We start from the raw sequence: 21361 nt of genomic DNA, 5'->3' as shown, positions 1-21361 counted from the left end.
AGAGAACGTCATCTAGGCTCATCAAGAAATCCATATGAAACTGGTTGAACTGTTCCAGGATGGGAAGGCCTCTCCAACCGACATGGACCAGAATGGCTACACAGTTCTCGCAGTAAGTAAGCATGCATCATTGAGTCTGGCTACTAGACTAATGTCGTGGTAGCACCTGGCAGAGTTTCTTGGGTTGAGAATTGACTTCGACGATGATTTTTGCATGCAGGCTGCTCGTGACATGCTCTTGGATTTGTTGTCGCGAGGTATGTTGTCTGATCAGCCGAATCTTCTGGGAGACACTGCTGGTGATGCGTTGGCAAATGCTTTCCTGCGCCACCCTCAACTCCAGCATCATCTACGTGGTGGGAAGAAGCTACCCTTGGCTTTTATGGAGATTTTCTCCACCATACTGGAACCCTGCGGCTATATGAAATACACGAGTGCATGTTTAACCGATCATTTGGGAATATTTCATGGTTGGCGCATTTGGTACGATGCCATTCAACTGGGCCAGCATCTATTCTCAATTGACAGATGTAGGTGTAAGCTGAGGAGCTGAAGACTGATCTAGCTCTTCAAATGATAGATGCCGCTTGTCCCGAAATTCTGGAGCCACTAATTCAGCACGACTTGCAGCTCCTCGACTCCATCCTCGTGTCTACATCACGTTTAGAGCCCTACGACTTTCTTACATATGTAACCTGGCCCGAAGGACTCGATACTCTGTTGCGAGCTGGGCTCGATGCGCCTTACTTTCTTGTTACAGCGCTGGTGGCAGATTGTGCAGAAAGTGCCATGCTCATTCTTGCGAGACGGCAGATTTCAATAGGTAAAGAGGAGTTAGCAGCCGCGTGCTTCACCTCGAACCCAGTCTTGATGCAACTGGTTGTTGATGCTCTAGAGGAGGAAAGAAAGGAACTGCAGTGTGCAGTAGAAAGCTGTCTCTCAACAAGTGAGCTGGGTCAGCTTAATATGGCTCACACTGATTATTTCACCTCTAAAGCCTCCAAAGCCTACCGAGCATTGAACAACAGAAGAGTTCCCTTTCGAAAAGACGATAATATCGAGAAACACTTTGATTGGCTGATTTACTCTCCCTTGGGCAGCTGTGCAATGGCAGAGATGTTATGGGCTGCTGGCTTTCGAAATATAAACGATGTAGACAGTGATGGCCGCACAAGCCTGATGGATTGTGTCACCTTGAATTATGCAGACTGGCTTATTGCTCACGGCGCTGACATACACAACAGACGGAAAGGATCCCCAGCGTTGCACTATATGGTTCAGAACATGCTCTGTTACCACAACTCGAACTGGACAAGGAAAACAGCAGAGAACGAGCTTAGCGCCGGCAGCCGTAGATGTGCGCGACTCATCTTTGAGGATAGCAGTAGGGATAACTGCCAGTGTCCTTGCTCCCCAAGCGGCTGTCTCGCTGCTACACGCTTCTTGAAAATATTTCTGCTTAGCAAATGGGCCGATACAGGCTATCGTGCTCTTTTGGATGAGATGCTCGCCCTTGGTCAAGTAGACACTATCGACACTCATGCATCTACCTTGATTCGATTCGTTATCTTTCACCTGTTGGAGATTCCTCATATCTGCCGTCACTGTGATACGGGGGAAGACGTGGATAAAATTGATCTTGAAGAGCTCAAACAGATATACGACGAACACGACGAAAATCTAAGGCTTCTCGAGGAACTCGTCCCTTACTTTACTTTGATCTACGAAGCTTCAGATCGCCCTTTGTGGTCTTTTCTTTGGAATGATCTGATGGAGGGTATTCGTGCAAAACTTGCAGGGTTTGCTCTGCCACACAGGAGGATTTGCAGCGGGTGCGTGAGCTCGGCGTTATTTTGGATGAGGTTGAATGTCCTTCTGGCGCTGTTGAAGATGAGGAAAAGGATGGATCAAAGTCTTGAGCATCACATGTCTTTGATGGCATAGTAACGGGTTGAGGAAGGCAAATTTGAGTTCCATCTAATCGGGTAGATTGTACTCTAGGGCTTGCTACTTATGGAATCAATATGAAGATATCACCTTCGCAACAAGATCAGTCGTTCCTCGCTAATTAAACGGACAGAAGATCAGCTTAGTCGCTTAGTCGCTCGCCTTCTTCACGACTGATACTCAAGGCGATTGCATCGAATGACAAAACCCTCTACTGGCAGCCCTATTGCTGTCTCTCGACAACGAGCGAAGCCCCGATGCAGAAAAATGGTGAGTCTAGCGGGGAGCTTCCCACGAATGAGTCGGCCAGATCCTGCCTATCTTGTTCTCTATCACTCCGGATCAAATCCCGCATGTACGGGCAGATATCCGTATCTGCATCCACTTCCTCCTACCCTACGCATTCTTCTCCTTCACAGACCTCCAGCCCACCCCTAAGCTCCCAACAAGACTGACCCCGGCAACCGCAACAGCCAGATACCACGTCTTCCCAAATGCTTCCCGTACACTCTCCAAAACCTCCCCTTTGACCTCCGCAGGCGCCCCCTGTATAATTTCCAACAGCCCCCTCCCCTCAACACCCGCGTTATCCAAATCTAGCCCTAGTTCGGCCAAGCCCGCCTCAAATCTCCTGGAGAAGATGACCTGCGCAACAGCCACAAACACCGCTGGCCCAAATTGCTGCGCCAAGAGCACAACCGCCAATCCCAGCGGGATATCCTCCGTCGGTAACGCGGTCTGCACCGCGCTAACGGGCGCATTGAAGCCAACGCCGCAGGCGAAGCCAAAGCCCGCAGGGAAAAGTATATGTCTTGCGAGGTTCGTAGCGGGGTTGAATGTAGTTATCAAGCCGGCGAAAATCGGCATAAGGATGGAAGATACAAGCATGAAGGGCGTGTAATATCCGACGAGGCTGGTGCCGGATCCGCAGAGCGCCATGCCGAGCGTTGCGCCGATGATGAGCGGGGTCATCATGTACCCGGCTGAGGATGGCGGGAAGGAGTGCACGGTTTGGTAGTATGTTGGGAGGTAGTATTCGAGGATGTTTGTTGCGGAGTTGGAGGTGAGGGTGAAGAGGGAGGCGGAGAGGACGGTGCGGGTTTTTAGGATGCGCGGTGGGAGGGCGGCGCTGTCGCCGCGGCGGTGTTGGTTGTAGGCGAAGACGGTTGTTAGGGTCAGGCTTGTGAGGAGAGCGGTGAGGACTTGTGGGGAGGACCATGGGTATTTCGAGCCTGCGTAGGAGAGGGCGAGGAAGAGGGTTGTTAGGGCTGGGATGAAGAGGAGGTTGCTTAGCGGGTCGAGTTGGCGGAGCTTCTGGGGTAGGGGGATGGTTTGGTCGGAGGGTTTGGGGTCTGTGAAGAGGAAGGTTGTCATTAGGAGGGTTGTGATGCAAATAGGGAGGCTGAGGTAGAAACACCAGCGCCAATTGAGAGATTGGGTTAGGAGGCCGCCGATGATGGGGGCGGAGAGAGCGGCGGCGTTTTCGGCTATTGCTAGCATGCCGCAGTAGAAGGGCCGGCGACGGAGAGGGAGGATGTATACAAGGATTGTGAATAGACCGCCGATGATACCGGAAAACCCGGCGCCTGTGATTGCGCGGCCGACGATGAACATTGAGGAGGTGGTGGCAGTGGAGGAGAGGATGGAGCCGAGGAGGAAGATTGCCTGGGCGAGAAGGAAGATGCGCTTGATGGAGAACAGCTTGTAGAGCTTGCCGAAGATGAATTGGAAGGCACAGGAGCAGAGGCGGAAGGCAGAGGAGTACCAGCCTATGTCGGCAGTGGTATGGAAGTGGTCTGTTATACTGTGGTGATATCGTTAGCTCCTCAACATACGGCCATAGCAGGTTGGCAATGTATACCTGGGAACGGCGGTGGCGATGATGTTGGTATCGAGTCCGCCGAGGACCAGCAAGGCGCTCATGGTGAGGATGATGAGCCAAAATCTCGATCCAGTTGGGTATTCAAGGGCTTCACCAGATGATTCATCACCAGAGATCCTCTCTTCAGTGGCTGGGTTACTTGCTTCGAGTCTTCGCACTGGCATGGTGTCGTCGGAAGTGGCAACGACCATTCTGTTCGTAACTGTTTGCGTAGCCATGATGGTGGCAGCAGTGGGATGAGAGGAATGAAGAACCTCGGGGTTGGAGTTGGAGTTCGGTGTTCGGACCTCACCAGCCTTTTACATCCAGCCCGAAGGTAAACAAGTTCCTTGTTTTTGTGATTCTAAATTGCTGTTTCATCATCGATCCTATCCTGTATTGATTCACTCTGCTGCGTGGAGCTTTTGAAAGCATGAACAGGAGAAACGTCTATAATAAAGTAAAAATTACCATACTTGTCTCTGTTGAAATCAGATTAAACTACCTATCTATAACCAAGCTGGGGTTGAACGCCAGTAGCCACGAACAATAGTTAATTCTAGTCTCCACGGGCGTTCGGGCAATTGATGGTAGCTCCTGAGCGCCCGTGCCATGGATATATGCATAAGCGCTTAGATTCCCCAAACACCGAGCGGATCAGGCCCGCCAGTGTTAGCGCGCTGTGCCTGCAAAGCCTTGACCCTCTTGACAAGTGTGCCGACGGAAATAGGACCAATTAGAGTGCATAGCGAGATCGCCCAGACAACAACAAGATAAGTCTCGGAGGATGAACCGTCAGAAGTTTCTCCAAAGATACCATTCGACTCAGCGAGAGAGGCAATGAGGTAGCCAATTTCTCCACGGGCGACCATCGCCAATGACAAGATAGAAGCCGGGTAGAGCGACTTGGGCTTGGGCGGGAGGCTGGAGACAGAGGCCGGTCGGTTGTCTTGAGGTGGTGGCTGGGTGGTGTCTCTGTCTGCGGGTGCTTCGTCCTGAGAGTTGACTGTGGCGGACTCAGGCGTGTTCTCGTCCGAAGTTTCAATGGGATCTTGCACCCGGTCGTTGTCAACAGATCGACTCTCTTTCTTGCCATTGGGCTTGGCAGGGCGTCGGATGCAAGATCTCGCGTAGGATAGTGGGGTTTTAACAATCCGCACAATCGCGGTCAGGCCAGACAGTGGCGAGAAGCGGACAAGCCAAAGTCCAGTGCACACTTTACCGAATGTCATGAGGATGGCGTAAACAACTCCTCGCCATACAACGCTTCCCTGGAACATTTCGGTGATAGGGATAGCGAAGCCGATCGAGGCCTAGAGACTTGTTAGTTCGGGGCAATTCCAGGAGGCCTCGGCGGGACTTACAAAGAACATCGGGATCAATATCCGAGTGACGGGACCATGGTAGTAGTGCTCGTAGATGTACGAGCCGGTGACCGTTTCCTGGTCTTGATTGGGCTGAGAGGTTTTCTGAGATGCAGAAGCGAGTGTTGCGACGTGAGTGTCCTCAGCCGGCTGGGCTTGCTCATTCCCAGCATGGCGACTTGCGCGCACAAGACTATCAAACCAAGAGGTTACGACGCCAGCAAGGTAGGCTGCGAAAAGGCTCGAAGTGCCGGCATACGTACCGCCAGCAACCAACCCGACAAGCAGGGCAGTATACCCAAGGAACGCAAACTGAGGCGTGTAGAAATAGTCCGGGAACTTCACCTTCGAGCCAAGAACTTTATTGATGATCGGGCGAAGGACGAACCTGCAGGCCAGTACCACACCAACACCGAATCCAATGGAGACGAACAGCGGACGAACAACAGTCACAGCACTAAATGAGTCCCCGCTGCCGCCAAGGTTCGAGATGATCTGGACCATTACTAGGCCAATAACATCATCTAGCATCGCAGCACTGGTGGTCACAGTGCCCAAGCGGGTGGCGATAAGTTGAGTGGTCGACAAGATGGTGAATGTGGTTCCCAGGCTAGTCGCACTAAGCGCAGCACCAGCGGAAAACGCCTGAAGCGGGGTGGCCGAGACCAATTCCATCAAGATGAAGGACAGTCCCATTGGTAGTGCGATACCGGTGAGGGCGACTGCAAGCGACAGGTACATATTCGCCCTGAGCGAAACCATGGATGTTGACAAGCCACCCTCGTAGACTAGCATGATCAGGCCCAGATAGCCGAGCTGTTGGATGACAGTCTCGGTCTCGCGATCGAGCCATTTTGCGCCAGGAGTGCCCCAGAGGATGCCGATGAAGAGCTGGCCGATCAAGCCGCAGTACAGCAGCTTGTCGAGACAGGTGTTGACGATGTTGAGGACCAGCAACAGGCCGGTTTGGTTCAGGATGGTGTAGATCGTGGGCTCATGGTAGGCAAAGGCGGATTCCGCACCAGCCATTTTGGGAATTAGGGGAATTTATAGCGAGAAGTGAAGTCAATTGATGGAACGCTATATATGCGGTAATACCGGTCTTCGGTATCGGGATTGTGGACGTAAGACGACAACAGACTCCATCAAGGAAATAGAAGATTCAGCAGTTTAGTAGCAAGCGCTATATATGGATTAGAAGAAATATCAGCTTCTAGCAGAACGATCAAGCGGGAAGAGGAAGAGGAAGACGTGTGTGAGAGAGAGAGAGAGAGGTGAGGTTGAGGAAAACGCGGAGATTCTCCGGCTGCAAGGGGCTTGGCGCCAAGCCTAGACTAAAAGAGCCCTAAGCCCTATTCACATCCCAAAGCGGTACATACTGCCGACAGCAGTGGATATAGATCTTCATGCAAAACGTACGCGAGTCAGACTTAGGGGATTGCAGAAACTGTAGAATGGAGATGTGCCAATGATATTGATGGGCAATTCGCACTTGTCGATCAACACACAATCTCTATCGCTTCATGCCGCTAGTCTGCGCCGTGCTACCGTTAGATCCTATAGGAAGATTTTCAGCCGTGCGTGCTTTTGCCGAGTCTAGCATAGCTTGAAGTTTACCTTGCTAGCTGGTCTTCTCGAATTTTGGTTAGAATGTCAGATGCTGTAGAAAATTCGGGCACGAGAGACCTTGATCACGGCTTGTGAGTCTGTGACAGACTGCCGTCGGCAAACAACCCTTATCCAGCCTCTACTCCGGAGTCCGTAGGTGTATGGAGTACGGAGGAGGCTGCGACTGCGTCTCTCCGCAATACTCAGAGTCAAGACACTCAAGCTGCACCAAGACTGCTTGGCGATCATTGCGCGGGGAGCTGAGACAGCCTCCTCGCCTCTCGGAGCAAAGTCTTCCTGCAGGACCATTAAGAGATTCTGCAGGCGTTGCAGGTCCACATGGGAGAGCAGCCCAAGTGGAGTCACTCGCGTGCACAAAGCCAATTCTTGCCGGCTCATTTCCGTCTAGACTCTCTCTGCCCTGATTCCATGCTGATCCTTGTTGAGAGCACCTGCGTGTTAGGGGGTGGGTTTTTATTTATGAATTCGCCATGGACCCGGATTGCTGGGTCGACCTCGAATCTTGGTTGCCTTGATTTTTCTCCTCTCTGCATCTCAGTTCCGGAGCGGGCCTTGAATTCGATCGGTTGACGTGACGGCTGTCAGTTTGACCAGGATATTGGAGTCATGGCAATTACCGGTGACCATGCGCCCAATGTGGCTGGCAGTGTTATTATGTTGGCGTCTCTGGCATTGATTAGTTATGGGCTGAGAGTGTTTTGTCGGATAACGAGGGGGTCGTGGTCCGTTGAGGACTGGATTATGACGGTGGCTCTGGTATGTCTTTCGTCGCTGACTGACGATAACCGAGGCAGAACTCGGCTAACCGGATGAAAGATCCCATTCTGTGTTCTTGTCGCAGGTTGTTTAGGAGGCGCGTTCAACGGGATCGGTATTCACGTCGATAGGCTGCAGCAGCCTGGCAATGAAAGGTATCAGGCGGAGGGCCAGAAGGTACGCCTCATTAACTTCAGCGCAGATTCATTAGGCAGCCCGATACTAACTTTGAGACAATACTAGTTCTTCCTTATCTTCGAAGTCGGCTACTGCGCCGCCATCATTCCCATCAAGCTCAGTATCAGCTGGATGCTGATCCGCGTCGCCGAGGGACGAAAGATTTACATCTATATCCAATATGCCACGATCGCAGTCTTCACGTTGATGAATGTCATCGCGTTGATTTTCATCCTGATCAACTGTATCCCCATCGAGTATGTCGACCCCTACAAGTATTCTTCGTGACTAGCGTTCAAGGGGCCGAGAGCTGATGATAGTTATACAGAGCTGCATGGGACCCTACACTCCTCGAAAAGGGCGGCCACTGCCAACCTGCACACGTCCTGACAGACGTCTACTACGCCTGTACGGCTGTAAACATTGTCACCGATTGGATTACCGCGTTGATGTTCGTCCCCATTCCCATGTACTTCCTGGGACTCCATCCACTAACAGTAATCAGGCCCGTCCCTCTCCTGTGGAATGTCCAACTCGATCGCAGCAGTAAAGGCGCCGTCATTGGACTCATGAGTCTCGGAATCTTGTACGTTATTTACACTCTATCCCACCCGCACTTTCCATTCTCCAAACAACCACTAACCAAACTCCCCTCTCTAGCGCCTCCCTCTCCGCCTGCGTCCGTCTGAAGTACACCATCAACCTCACAAACCAAACCGACTTCCTCTTCGCCGTCGCCGACGTCGTAATCTGGGGCTTCGCCGAAAACGCCATCGGCATGATCGTCGGCAATGTCGCCACCCTCCGCCCCCTATTCCGCTCCTTCTTCGACTCAACCCTCCGCCGCGCCGGATACACATCGCGCAGTCGGCCGTCGAGACTTGCATCTGGCTATGAGCTCTCGCAGCATGGCGGGAAGAGCGGAGACCATCCGGCGACGGGGTATCTGGCCACTGTCACGGAGGTGCAGGGGAACCATGGAAGGAATGGCGAGAGGAGTAGTGATGAGTTGAGTGATGGGGATAGTCAGAAGCGGATCTTTGATGGTGTTGGGATGGGGATGGGACATGGCGTTAATGGTGCTGGTGCCAACCATGGCGGAGTGATGGTTAGTCGGCAGGTGGATATTACTTATGGTCGGTGATAGGGTTCTATCTTTTTTCTTTTCTTTTGTTTGCTTGATTTGGGTGGGGAGTGTATGGGTCGGGTGGCTTTTTGTTCTTTTGTATCAGTATTTATACCTTTACTTATACTTATAATATATGTTCTGATGCTGAAAGCAAGGGTGTATTTGGTCTGGAGACTAATAGTACATGATAAAACACTCACAATTTGAAGCACACATTGAAGGAGCAGCAAAGGCTAAACAAATGATAAACAAGAGAGAACCCTCATAAAACATGCTCGAAAACCAGAAATACAGGATGTTCTTCATACCAAGCCAGGAAGTCGCCAGCATTCTAATCAAGCAGGTAGGTGGGCACAGGCAGATCGCGACATGCGACATGATCATGATACAGTCAACATAACCAAAAAATAAGTATCCCAAACAGTACACGAGTTTATCCTAAATTCAAAAATCTTTCGAGTTTCTAAACACACCCCATCAAGACTGAAACCAGCGCCAGTCCAAGGACTGTAGCGATGGATGGAAGGGCCTGTAACTAGACTTAGCACGCATCCTGTAGGTACATGTAGCAGGGAGGGAAACATACCTTGACACCAGCCCCAGTATCCTCATCCTCCTCAGCACGATCATTCCCATGATCATGGCCATGGCCATGGGAACCTGCAAGGGACACCATGATTAGCCATGCTATTCTCACACGAAGTAAACCGGAAAGAGAACATACCGTTTCCAAGCTGTCCTAGATTCCCAACAAGCTTATGCACAAGATCATCGCCCATGCTTCGGAGCTTCCCGAAATCCGTAATGTAGTTTTTGGTCATTGCCGTGTCTGGGAGGACGGCATTGTCGCCGAGGAAGAGGATGTCTGTATACCATAAGTTAGCTATCTCGCTTACTCATTCGCATCAAACAGGAGACGTACAAGTAACATCCTTCTGATCATGACCGACATTCCCGCTCAATCCCTCATCGGGGAAGCAGGTTCGCGCCATGAGCCACGAGGCTTCGCCGGTGACTTGGGGCTCGTCGCCATTGGAGTCGCCGAGGATGCCGTAGAACATCTTGTTGTTGCTGTGTAGTCTGTTAATCTGAGTTCATGTGAGTAGAGAAGACATTCTGTACTTACCAAATTACGGCGGCGATGTTGTTACCCGGGATTGACTTCTCGTTGGCTTGGAGGTAGTGGTCGGGTATGACGATGAATGGGACCTGGATTCATTGTTAGTCGCGGCGCTCTTTGAGGTTGATGAGGTACTTACAGCGTAGGCAGCGAGAGCGCCCCAGTTTGTTGTTGGGAGACCATCGGGATTGCCCTACGCAGTCTTGTTAGAAAAACACCAACGTTGTAATGGAGGCACATACCGTGCATGTGTGGTCAATGCCGTCGCAGTCAACATCCATATCCGCTGTCCATACGATAGCAGCGCCCTGTACCTAGTGGTCAGTGCCTTCTATCTCGTCACCAAGAATAGGAAATATACCTCATCAAATCCTGCCCAATCGCTGTAAATAGTCGACGTCACCTTCGATCCCGGACGAATCGGATATGTCGCCCTGTCCGGCACCTTGCTCAAGCCTTCAGTCGAGGCCTGGAGTGCGGCAACGGGCACTGTGGAGGCGGCTTGGAAGTAGCGAGCTGGAGGACCAGCATGAGGTTTGTTGAATTCTGTGCCCTTGCTTGTCTGGCTGGCTGCTGAAGCGCAGAGTGTGAGAGCGGAGAGGCGGCGGAGGTTGGTATTGGTGTTGGGAGACATCATGTAAGTGGCAGATATGGCAGGTATGGCGGTAAGATTGATATCAGATGCGAATATATCAATATCAGATGGCTTGGTAGATGCAGTAAATGGTGGAGGGGATATATGGCAGTAGATGGTAGTGGGTTGTTATATGGCAGTAGATAGGATAAATGGCAGGTAGTTGTAGAAGAGAAGTCTTCTCCACCGCGCAAGGGGGTTCATATAACCCCTTGATAGTCTGCTGCCTAGCAGTGACGCTATAGACTACGACACTGACTCAGAACATACTCGCCTCTATCCAGAGATCAGGTAAAGGCAGAAAGTCAAGTCCGTCGAGTGGTGAACTGAGAGGCATCGGAATAGGGGTCCGGCCTGTGCACGTGCAGATCGTTGGCCAAAATAGCAACAACAAGGTGTGACGAGATTCGATTCCGGCGAAAATTTTCTAAAGCTTGTTGGATCTGCCTTACTGTTCTGTTGTAGGCTGTGTCGGGTTCGGTTGGGTAGGGTTTCATGGAGCGTCGTGGCTGTGAGAGCCTCAACTAATCCGACCTTCTGGTAGGTACTCTAGCTAACATGTGACTCATTACATCAAAGCTGGGCCTCGAACGTACTGTCCAGCGACGTAGGTAGGCTTGTAGAATTACTCGAGGGAGCTGGGAAAGAAGCAGCGGCGGGGTACGCATTCTGTACTTTCTAGAATTGCCGCTGACAACCTGCCTTGATGGCGCCTTCTTAGATTGATGTGTGTTGGCAAGGTTCCCTTTGATGTCGGTCAGGTCTCTCTTCGCTGACCTCCATATCTTGCGCGATGGGCCCAAATTCCGAGTCGGGAAAATAATATTAGAAACCACGATCCGCAAAGTCGATTTTCTCAAGGGCGAGCCAAGATGAGGAATCATGATGAAGGCGGGGCAGTTAGGCAGGAGTCTTTTGTTTCTTTTGCTGTGCGCATGCAGGCGCTTGTTTGCTTGGTGGCACAGCAACTGATTGGCATTAATGCAACGCGACTCGAGAGCCTTGTGTCGCAAAGCTGTGGTTGATTCTGCCTTTGCAGCGCCGCTTCATTCTCTCTCACTATTTATCTAGCTTGCCTTTTCCCTTCCTTTCCGTCCTTCTGTCATTAACGCAAGATGGCATCTCGCGCTGATAGACTTTCTAGATTCTTCGACGCCGTCCTCACCGGGAAGCGCCCGGTCACAACGTCTGACAACTTCATCCTCTTGCTGGAAGCTATTCTCGAGAAGGCTGACCATGCAGCCTGCGTTGAGCGCATCATCGCGAGCCCCGCAGCTCGAAACGCCATCCACTCCGGAATTCGATTCAACACCGACCCCGATTTCCTTAATAAACACACTTCTCTGTTCCTCCAATACCTTGCTGACCCTCCTGTGAAGGCGTTATGCAATGGTCAATTTTTGCGAGACATTTTGGACCTGGTTGTTGAACCTCGGACTGTGTGCAATGCTTTCTTGCAGGCCTTCCAGGAGAGTCGGCTGGTCGAGTCGGCAATGCAGTCTTTCGCATGGCTCCTGACTGAGTGTCTCGCACATACATCGGCTGGCGAACACGATGTCGTTCAAGACGCTCAGGTTGTGGTCAGCAATGGCGCCCTTCTCCAAGCAGCATCGCCCGAAACTCGTGCTTACGGTCAGAAACTGAAACAAATGCTGCAACTCAGGACGAGCAACACTATTATCGAAGATTCCAATCACATCCCCGGCGGTCGGCATGACAATGACCACGCTGATTTCCGCCAAATTGCAATCTACCCAACCGCTGATGAATTCCGCTCCGTCGAGAAACCGTTCTATCGCCGCGCACACGAGATCTCACGCTTGCCCCCTGAAAGCCGACCAGCAGCCCATCTCGATAATCAGTTCCGACTCCTGCGAGAGGATATGCTCTCTGATATTCGCGAGGAGCTAGAGGTGGCAAGAGACAAGAGAAAGAAGCGCCGTACGGTCACATTACTCAAGGAACTATCCTTGAAGGATGTGTTTGACGGCACGGAAAAGCGGCCGGCTCCATGCGGGTTGGTGATCTCGTGTCGCCAGGGACTCGAGACCTTAGCAGCCAAGGATAAGGATGCTCGAAAGACGTTTCTCAAGAAGGATCGCACCTATCTTCGCCACCAGTCATTTGGGTGTTTACTCCGAGGAGAAGAGATTGTCTCTTTCGCCACAGTTGATAGACAGGTCGACTACCTTCTTGAAGACCCACCAAAGGTCGTACTACGAATAATAGGAGATGAGGCCGCGAGGAAATCTTTGTCCTATTTCAAGCTCTACGACAATATCGTGTTTTTGTTTGTCGATACGCCGACCTTTGCCTATGAGCCTATCTTGAAAGGCCTGCAAGAAAAGGTCGAGCTTCCTCTGGCGGACGAGCTTCTCGATTTCGACGATGACATAGAGCTCTCTCAAGCGAACACTGTTCCGGAATGCCTGATTGAAGATCTAGACCATGGCACTAGAACGCTAAAAGATGTTCTTGGCCTCGAGAAATCCGTCACCCTCGATTCATCACAGATGCAGTCGCTAGTGTCCGGCCTGACACAGAGGGTGAGTTTGATTCAAGGACCTCCAGGTATTCACTCACTATTAAATCCGGATTCTCTTGGGCTTTGCTAATTGTGCATCAGGAACGGGCAAGTCCTTTGTCGGCGCACTTCTAGCCAAGGCACTATGGGAACGCAGCAAAGAGACGGTACTCGTGATGTGCTATACAAACCACGCTCTGGACCAGTTCCTGGAAGACCTACTGGACATTGGTATTGGGTCCTCGTCGATTGTACGACTAGGCTCGAAATCCACTCAGCGGACAGAGTCACTCAAGCTATCCGTTCAACAGGCCCACTACAAGCGAACCCAAGCATCTTGGCATGTCATTGATGAGCTGAAGGGGAAATTCGCAAATTTGTCAGAAGAAATGTCTGCTGCTTTCAGTGCCTACTTGAATTTCAACCTCACCGCCGATACCATGCTAGAGTATTTGGAGTTCGAAGAGCCGGAGTTTCACGACGCATTCAATCCCCCGGAGCAACCTGATGGAATGACTCTGGTGGGGGAAGGTGGAAAGCTAGTGACTTCTCAGTATCTTTACAATCGATGGGTCCAAGGCAAGAACCATTCTCTGTCCTTTCCTGACGAACTATCAGATCGGGCCTGCGAAGTGTGGCAGATGGATAAGGAAAGCCGCCAAGCTAAACTAGCGATCTGGACAGACAGGCTTCTCGAAGAGCAGGTTGCTAATGTTCAAGGATTGATGACTCGGATGAACCGGTGCGAGAGGAAGCTCGCAGAGATGTGGAGTGAAAAAACGCGTGAGATTTTGGTCTCGAAACGGATCATCGGATGCACGACCACCGGCGCCGCTATGCATGCCAGAGAACTTAGTGCGGTGTCGCCGGGGATTGTGCTCTTGGAAGAAGCTGGAGAAATCCTGGAGTCGCATGTCCTCACTGCGCTGGGATCCCATACCAAGCAGTTGATCATGATTGGCGATCACCAGCAACTGCGCCCAAAGATCAATAACTACGCTCTGTCCGTGGAGAAAGGCTTGGGATATGATCTCAATTGCTCACTCTTCGAGCGCCTAGTGCTATCAGGATACCCTCACTCAACCCTAGCGAAGCAGCATCGGATGGTCCCTGAAATATCCACTCTAGTCAGGAATCTCACTTATCCTGATCTCCTGGATGGCGACAAGACCATGAACCGTCCTGCTCCAAGGGGGCTTCAGGATCGGGTCATTTTCATCGACCATATCCAACCGGAGGGGACTCTAGGTGGAGTCACGGACAGAAATGACACGAGTGGCAAGGGAAGTAAACAGAACTCTTTCGAAGCCCATCTTGTTCTGAAGGTCGTTCGCTACCTTGGCCAACAGGGATATGGAACAGACAAGTTGGTAGTTCTTACGCCATATCTGGGTCAGTTGCACTTGTTGCGCGAAGAGCTTCGCAAGGAGTCAGATCCAGTTCTCAATGATCTTGACTCATACGACCTGGTCCGGGCCGGGTTAATGTCTCATGCTGGCGCACAGCACGTCAAGAGACCCATAAAACTGTCCACCATCGGTAAGAATAGAGTTCCAATATTAGAGGCCTTTGTCGTTAACCCAGCGGGTAGATAATTATCAAGGTGAGGAAAGTGACATAGTGATTGCAAGCTTAACCAGAAGCAACAAGAACGGCGAGATTGGTTTCATGGGAGCGCCTCAACGATTGAACGTGCTTCTTTCCCGAGCTCGAGATATTTTGATTATGATTGGCAACTCTAAGACCTTCCTGGGCAGCCGAAAGGGTAAGCAAATTTGGAAACCCTTCATTGACCAGCTTCAAACGAGCGGACATTTGTACGATGGCCTTCCGGTCAAATGTGAGCAGCACCCTCAGAGGCTCGCTCTTCCTAAGTCCCCCGAAGACTTCGATAAACTGTGCCCCGATGGGGGCTGCGAAGAGCCCTGGTAGGTCATTCTCTACATTCCTGGTAGTAAAGAGAGCTAACAGATGGCAGCGGAACAAAACTAAACTGTGGGCTTCACGACTGTCCCCATAAGTGCCACCAACTGTCGGATCACTCGAAGATGCCGTGTCCCAAAGTTGTTGAATGGATCTGCCCGCGAAACCACAAATTGACCAAGCCGTGTTTCGAGCAGAAGGGATATTGCCGCCGATGTGCTGACGAAGACAAGGAGCTGGAGCGCCGGAGACAGAGAGATATGGAGCTCAACGCAAAAAGACAAGCCAAGCAGCTAGATTATGCACGGCAACTTGCTCTCATCCAGGATGAGATAGCTCATGAAAGACGGATCCAGCAGGAAGAGCAGGATGAGCAGGAAAGGCAGCGAGTTCTGAAGCAAAGACTCGAGGACCTTGAACGAATAAGGACGTGTGCCTCTAACACTATCCAAAAGGACTCTTCCAGTGGGCTCTCTAGTGCGAGTTTAGAGCTAGGCTCTCAGCCACCAAACAACCAGACCAAAGCCGCCCAGGAGGCATCAAACCCCACAACCGGCCCAGATGTACTACAGGCCCTATCATCTGCAGAGCAAGACTGGCAATATCAGAAACAGTATGAAGGGGCCAAAAGCAAAGAGCTTGACGAGCTTATGGGCATGATCGGGCTGGAAAGCATCAAAACCAAATTTCTCACCATCAAGTCCCAAGTCGATGCAGCTCTAAGACAGAAGGTTGATTTCAAGAACGAGCGGTTTGGCTCAGTCCTCTTGGGCAACCCTGGAACGGGGAAAACCACTGTTGCACGCCTCTACGCTAAGTTTCTCACGGCCATGGGCATAATTCCCGGTAGTTTTATTATCGAGACTACTGGGTCTCGCCTCGCAAATGGTGGTGTCTCCAACTGTGAAAAGCAGCTCAACACCATACTCAACAATGGAGGGGGGGTCCTTTTTATCGACGAGGCTTATCAATTGGCAGAGACCAGTAGTGGTGGGACGCAAGTGCTCGACTTTTTGCTTGCAGAGGTCGAGAATATCACTGGGAAGGTGGTTGTGGTTCTTGCAGGATATCGAAGGCAAATGGAAAAGTTCTTTGCTCACAATCCCGGGCTTCCCAGTCGATTCCCCCATGAGTTTGTTTTCGAGGACTACAACGAGCAAGAGCTTCGCCGCATCCTCGAATATCAGGTTAATAAGAAGTTCCAGGGAAGAATGAAGGTTGAGGAGGGAATGGGCGGACTCAACTGCCGAATTGTCGCACGACGGATCAGCAGACAGCGAGGGCAAGAAGGGTTTGGAAATGCTCGAACAGTAGAAAACGTCCTTTCTCGCATCTTGGAGCGCCAGGCAGCCCGACTATCCCGCGAACGCAGATCAAAGAAGCCGACTCAGAAGCCCATTGACGATCTCTTCCTCTCTCAGAGGGACCTTCTGGGCCCTGAGCCCGGCAAGGCACTCCATAACTGCTCGGCCTGGAAAGAGCTACAAGGCATGGTTGGCCTCGGGTCTGTCAAGGATACCGTCCGTGCTCTGTTAGATAATATACAAAGCAACTACGAGCGAGAACTGAACGAGAAGCCCTTGGTCGACTTTACGCTTAATAGGGTGTTTCTCGGGTCCCCGGGGACTGGCAAGACGACCGTGGCTAAACTATACGGACAGATTCTTGTGGACTTAGGATACTTGTCAAACGGCGAAGGTAAACCCAATATCTCTAGACTTCCAACATGAACATATCTAACACTCTATGCCCTTTTAGTGATCGTCAAGAACCCAGCAGACTTTATTGGGAGCGTCATTGGAGAGTCAGAGAAGAACACGAAGGGCATCCTTGCCTCGACTCTTGGAAAAGTACTCGTCATCGATGAAGCCTATGGTCTGTTTGGAGGTGGAACCCGTGATAAAGCGAGCTCCAGTACCAACCAATTCAAGACCGCGGTGATTGATACCATAGTAGCAGAGGTTCAGAGCGTTCCTGGCGATGACCGCTGTGTTTTACTACTTGGTTACGAAGAGCAAATGAGGGAGATGTTTCAGAACGTGAACCCCGGGTTGACCAGGCGGTTCGCTATGGATGATGCATTTGTCTTTGAAGATTTCACCGACCCCGAACTCCGGCAAATACTCGATATAAAGCTGAAACATCAAGGATTCGTTGTTTCTGACAAGGCAGCAAAGGTGGCTATGGAGATCCTCTCTCGTGCAAGAAACCGTCCACACTTTGGAAACGCAGGAGAGATTGACATACTGCTGAACCGCGCAAAGGTCCGTCAGCAGCAGCGACGGTCAGCTGCAAAGGATCGCCCGTCTCTTGATCAGTTGGAACCGGAAGATTTGGATCCTGAATACGATCGGGGACAGCGGAAAGAGACTAACATTCCAGCACTATTCCAGGACATTGTGGGCTGTGAGACGATCATCAACAAGCTTGAAGACTATCGGCTGACCGTGAAGAACCTGAGAGATCTGGATATGGATCCAAAGGGCCAGGTTCCCTTCAACTTCCTGTTCCGCGGGCCACCTGGAACAGGTAAAACGACTACAGCCAGAAAGATGGGCCAGGTCTATTACGAGATGGGCCTGTTATCGTCAGCAAAGGTGATTGAAAGTTCAGCAACTGATCTGGTGGGCCAGTATATTGGCCATACGAGCCCTAAGACGCAGGAACTGTTAGAGAAGTCTCTTGGGAAGATACTTCTGATTGATGAAGCGTACCGACTCGCTGAAGGACCGTTCGCAAAAGAGGCCATGGACGAGATTGTGGATTGCATCACCAAGCCAAAGTTTTTCCAGAAGCTCATTATCATTCTTGCGGGGTACGACCAAGACATCAATCGTCTCATGGCCATTAACCCTGGATTGACAAGTCGATTTCCTGAGGAGCTTGAATTCACCAGTCTCACTCCAGAAGCCTGCATCCAGCTGCTTGCCAAGCTCCTCCAAAAGCGAAAGGCCGAGTTCTTGCCAAAGGTAAACAGCTTTGACCTGGAGGTGCTAGACTCGCCCCGGTCTGAATTTACAGCCCTGTTGAGAAAACGTTTTGTCACCCTCACTAAAACAGCGAACTGGGCGAACGCGCGTGATGTGCAGACAATCTCGAAGGCCATATTCGGAGTGGCTATCCAAAGCATGCGCGATCGAAACATTATTATTTGTGAGGATACAATCACCAGCAAAATCGACGAGATGGTATCTGAGCGAACTAATCGAGCCGCGAATCAGCCTTTATCGAGAAATCCCACGCTTGATTTCTTGCAAGCTCAGGCCTTTAACAGACAGCCCGTGCAGCCGATTCTAACTACAACATCTAGTATATCTGCAAATGTGGATGACTCGCCAGAGACCAAGACACCAGAACCGCCAGCCTCCGAGGCTCCGAAGGACACCACGCCTAGGGACGCGGGTGTGGCGGATGACGTTTGGGAGCAATTGCAGAAAGACAAACAAGATGTGAGAGCAGCAGAAACTGAGTATATTGAATTACTGAAAGAGGAGCGCACCACCGAAAGGGCCATTGCTGACCTTCCTCCCAATCCAACTCCACCCAAAACCTCAGATCCAGCTGTTGATGCCGAGGCCAAAAGGCAGCACGAGCAACGTCGCCTACAAGCGTTGGCTGAACGAGCTAGACTAGATGAGCTCCGCAAGAAGCGGGAAGAGGCAGAAAGGAGAAGACGCAAGGAGCAGGAAATCCAGAAGAAGCTGAGGAGTATGGGGGTTTGTGTCGCTGGGTTTCAGTGGATTTCCCAGGCTAATGGGTATCGCTGTGCGGGAGGGAGCCATTTTATCTCGAATGCGGCTTTGGGGATTTAGATGCATGGGAGGGTTTATTTTTATTTTGTCTATTATCTGGATTCAGTATTGTTTTCATGTTAGTTGTCGAGGTTTATCATAAGAATCAATGACAATCATCCCTTAGAGTTGTTAACTTGAACATCGGCTACGAATGGAGAGAAAACAATCTAGTCCAAGAGAGAGAAATCACATCAATGCTCACAAAGCGAAAAGTGACCAACCTCGAAAGCCTTATTTCCAAACTCACTCTGCACCGACCGCTCGTTCATCAAGTTCAACCTCCACTCCTTCGCCTCCTCCATCCCCATCGGCTCCCACTCGGTACCCCTCTGCACCATCTCCTGCAACTCAACCGGCAGCCTCGGCGCCAAAGCCTCCCTCACCGCACTCTTCCACTCATTACACCAATCCTCCCTCTGTGGCGGCACATTCGCCGTCGAAATCACCCTCCGATTCGGATCAATCAAGAAAAACGCAAGAATCTTCCGATGCCCAGCCTTCGTCTTATCCACCAACTCAAACGGCGAAACACAATGCTGCAGCGTATTCGGAAACGTGAGCAGCCGGCCCTCTCGCGTTTCTACGGAACCGAGATCCTGCGTGAACTCGCCGTCGTAGTCGTGATAGTCCTCGCTCGCGGTAAAGTCGAAGCCGAAGACGCGCAGGAATTGGAATTGGCTCTGCTCGTAGTGCACTTCTTCGATTGTTTCGCTGGAGAAGCGGTGCCGGAAGGACAGCGTGTTGGTGGTTATGTTGCTGGAGGAGTAGTAGTAGATTGCGGTTGCGCAGATGCGTTCGTTCTGAGGCCGTGGGGAAAGGATGGTTAGTTAGGTGATTGATTGAGCAATTAGTGATGGATTCATATTCATGGGGGGGCACGTACGAGTTGTCCTTCTATATGCCACGAGCCACCCTCGTAAGTGGGCTTGTCGGGCGTGAGTTCGATGTTGGCGAGCTTGACGATGACTTGCAGGCCCTTCTCTGCAAACTGCTTTTGGAGGTTGACGGGGTTAGTGTTGGTGCTCGAGGGCGGCTTGAAAAGATCCGGCTCCGGAGGCACGACGTGTTGCCGGTCCTGCCACTCTTGCATGATCTCGAAGTAGTCGTCGCCGTCGTCTTCTTCCTCTTCGGGCTGCGGTTCGCCGTCCTCGGGGAACTCGACTTCCTTGTAGTCGATTCGGTAGGGGAGGTCGTCACGGCGAGCGAGGGTGATGTTCCAGAGTGGGATTGTGCGCGTGAGGATCTCCTCGATTATCTTGTAGAGATTTCGGTGTTTCGCCGGGTGGAGATTGTTGATGTACGAGGCGGTGCGGCATTCGCCGTTGGCAGTAAACTCGACGTTGCTGGGCAGCCACTGGAAGTTCTCACTGTGTGTTTTCAGGATGCCGGGAGGGGATCGATGGATGCGGAGTCCGGGTTCTCTGAGCGGGAGGCCCTGGCCGATGCGGCTGAAGCAGTCGTCGACTCCGATGAGACTATCGCGGAGGACGAGGGTGCGGCCGTGGATGAGCGGGAAGAGAGACGGGTGGACGAGATCGACCACCTTGTTGTCGGACCGGGGATGGTAGTCTTTCTCCTCTTCGGGGATGTCTTCTAGGGGTTTGACGGCAGCTTGGAGCCTGGTTTGGAGGTCTGCCGGGATGGCAAGATCGGATTTCACCACGCCAGGGTCGTAGGCCGTGACGATGCCGGATTTCTCGTACTCTTCGGCTTTCCATTTCAGCTCTGCGAAGATGTAGTCGATCATTGCGGGCGAGACGTCCTGGCCGCTTGCTGTAATCTCGTCGCGCCATTTGTTGAGGATTTCTTCGTTGTGGACCTGTACAGGTTAGTCCTGTTTTGTGCGCTTGTGCGTGCCGCGTACCTTTTTATCCCAGTCGGGCTTGTCGGTGACCATCTCTATGATGCGCATCATGGTGAGCTCTCGCAGGGTGAAGGTGTAGCTACATTGATTAGCATTTGCTTAGCAGACAGTAGGTAGACACCAGCTTACCCGCAAAGGTCATCCTCGATGTCTTGTTCATCAAGAGCATTTGCGCATCTAAAGCCATCCCCGTTATGCTGCATAGTTAGCCTCTAGATTGAGCCATAGCATATATGCAAGATGTATGAATTACCTCAGGTTTATAATGGATGGGTAAGTTCAAACCGGGCAGGTCGAAGGGGGTCTCCTGTTTGTGAGGCATTGCAGCGGTGTGTTCCAAAGCTCAAAGTCATGAATGAACAAAGATCAGGAAGTAGAAGATTAAAGGGGTACCAAGATGCTGAAATAAATGTTGATCGAGATCTGAATCTGATCGATCTGATCCCCATCAGGCACCGGCCACGTGCGTCCAGGCATCCAGGCACCAGCTCTTGGCATCGAGCCGAGGGCTAATCCCCGCACTAACCCCTTTCGGACGCTGTCGCGCCCTGCCCGCTGCATGTTGCAAAAATTCAATCATTATTACCTTGCGCTTATTCTTGTTTTACTACACCATTATCTATGCTTTATATACTGGTC

The 21361-nt window shown here is 51.4% G+C and overlaps 7 protein-coding genes across 7 annotated transcripts; 3 read left to right on the top strand and 4 right to left on the bottom strand.

Moving 5' to 3' along the window:
- Window positions 1-34: 34 nt before the first annotated feature.
- Window positions 35-1919, top strand: BJY04DRAFT_217503 (uncharacterized protein; the record flags this gene model as incomplete). The annotated part of the gene is made up of 4 exons (XM_073716069.1): window positions 35-112; window positions 164-530; window positions 581-1745; window positions 1799-1919. The coding sequence occupies 4 exons, from the start codon at window positions 35-37 to the stop codon at window positions 1917-1919; spliced, it is 1731 nt and encodes a 576-aa protein (XP_073571995.1).
- A 424-nt stretch (window positions 1920-2343) lies between these two features.
- On the bottom strand, window positions 2344-3993 carry BJY04DRAFT_207068 (major facilitator superfamily transporter; the record flags this gene model as incomplete). Its single annotated transcript, XM_073713806.1, has 2 exons — window positions 2344-3751; window positions 3809-3993. The coding sequence occupies 2 exons, from the start codon at window positions 3991-3993 to the stop codon at window positions 2344-2346; spliced, it is 1593 nt and encodes a 530-aa protein (XP_073571994.1).
- A 294-nt stretch (window positions 3994-4287) lies between these two features.
- BJY04DRAFT_187329 (cation:proton antiporter) lies at window positions 4288-6419 on the bottom strand. Its single transcript, XM_073711031.1, has 2 exons — window positions 5173-6419; window positions 4288-5121 (listed from the first exon to the last, which is right to left on the bottom strand). Exons 1-2 carry the CDS (start codon window positions 6199-6201, stop codon window positions 4441-4443), a joined length of 1710 nt encoding a protein of 569 aa, XP_073571993.1. The 5' UTR covers window positions 6202-6419; the 3' UTR covers window positions 4288-4440.
- Window positions 6420-7407: 988 nt separating this feature from the next.
- BJY04DRAFT_217500 (uncharacterized protein) lies at window positions 7408-8878 on the top strand (the record flags this gene model as incomplete). The annotated part of the gene is made up of 6 exons (XM_073716068.1): window positions 7408-7557; window positions 7618-7734; window positions 7801-8009; window positions 8063-8185; window positions 8240-8320; window positions 8395-8878. The coding sequence occupies 6 exons, from the start codon at window positions 7408-7410 to the stop codon at window positions 8876-8878; spliced, it is 1164 nt and encodes a 387-aa protein (XP_073571992.1).
- Window positions 8879-9326: 448 nt separating this feature from the next.
- Window positions 9327-10617, bottom strand: BJY04DRAFT_217499 (glycoside hydrolase family 75 protein; the record flags this gene model as incomplete). Its single annotated transcript, XM_073716067.1, has 8 exons — window positions 9327-9392; window positions 9450-9523; window positions 9588-9728; window positions 9786-9934; window positions 9990-10072; window positions 10123-10176; window positions 10226-10291; window positions 10345-10617. 8 exons carry the CDS (start codon window positions 10615-10617, stop codon window positions 9327-9329), a joined length of 906 nt encoding a protein of 301 aa, XP_073571991.1.
- Window positions 10618-11732: 1115 nt separating this feature from the next.
- On the top strand, window positions 11733-18945 carry GbpA (the record flags this gene model as incomplete). Its single annotated transcript, XM_073718614.1, has 5 exons — window positions 11733-13188; window positions 13244-14680; window positions 14733-15069; window positions 15120-16762; window positions 16823-18945. The coding sequence occupies 5 exons, from the start codon at window positions 11733-11735 to the stop codon at window positions 18874-18876; spliced, it is 6927 nt and encodes a 2308-aa protein (XP_073571990.1). The 3' UTR covers window positions 18877-18945.
- Window positions 18946-19049: 104 nt separating this feature from the next.
- BJY04DRAFT_217497 (DUF4246 domain-containing protein) lies at window positions 19050-21044 on the bottom strand (the record flags this gene model as incomplete). Its single annotated transcript, XM_073716066.1, has 5 exons — window positions 19050-19658; window positions 19742-20677; window positions 20723-20801; window positions 20852-20919; window positions 20976-21044. 5 exons carry the CDS (start codon window positions 21042-21044, stop codon window positions 19050-19052), a joined length of 1761 nt encoding a protein of 586 aa, XP_073571989.1.
- Between the last annotated feature and the right edge of the window lie 317 nt (window positions 21045-21361).

This window comes from Aspergillus karnatakaensis (genome assembly GCF_047715665.1).
Source record: "Aspergillus karnatakaensis strain CBS 102800 unplaced genomic scaffold BJY04scaffold_20, whole genome shotgun sequence".
Taxonomy (NCBI): domain Eukaryota; kingdom Fungi; phylum Ascomycota; class Eurotiomycetes; order Eurotiales; family Aspergillaceae; genus Aspergillus; species Aspergillus karnatakaensis.
The sequence above is the reverse complement of the archived record's forward strand: the minus strand, read 5'-3'. Positions and strand labels throughout refer to the sequence as shown.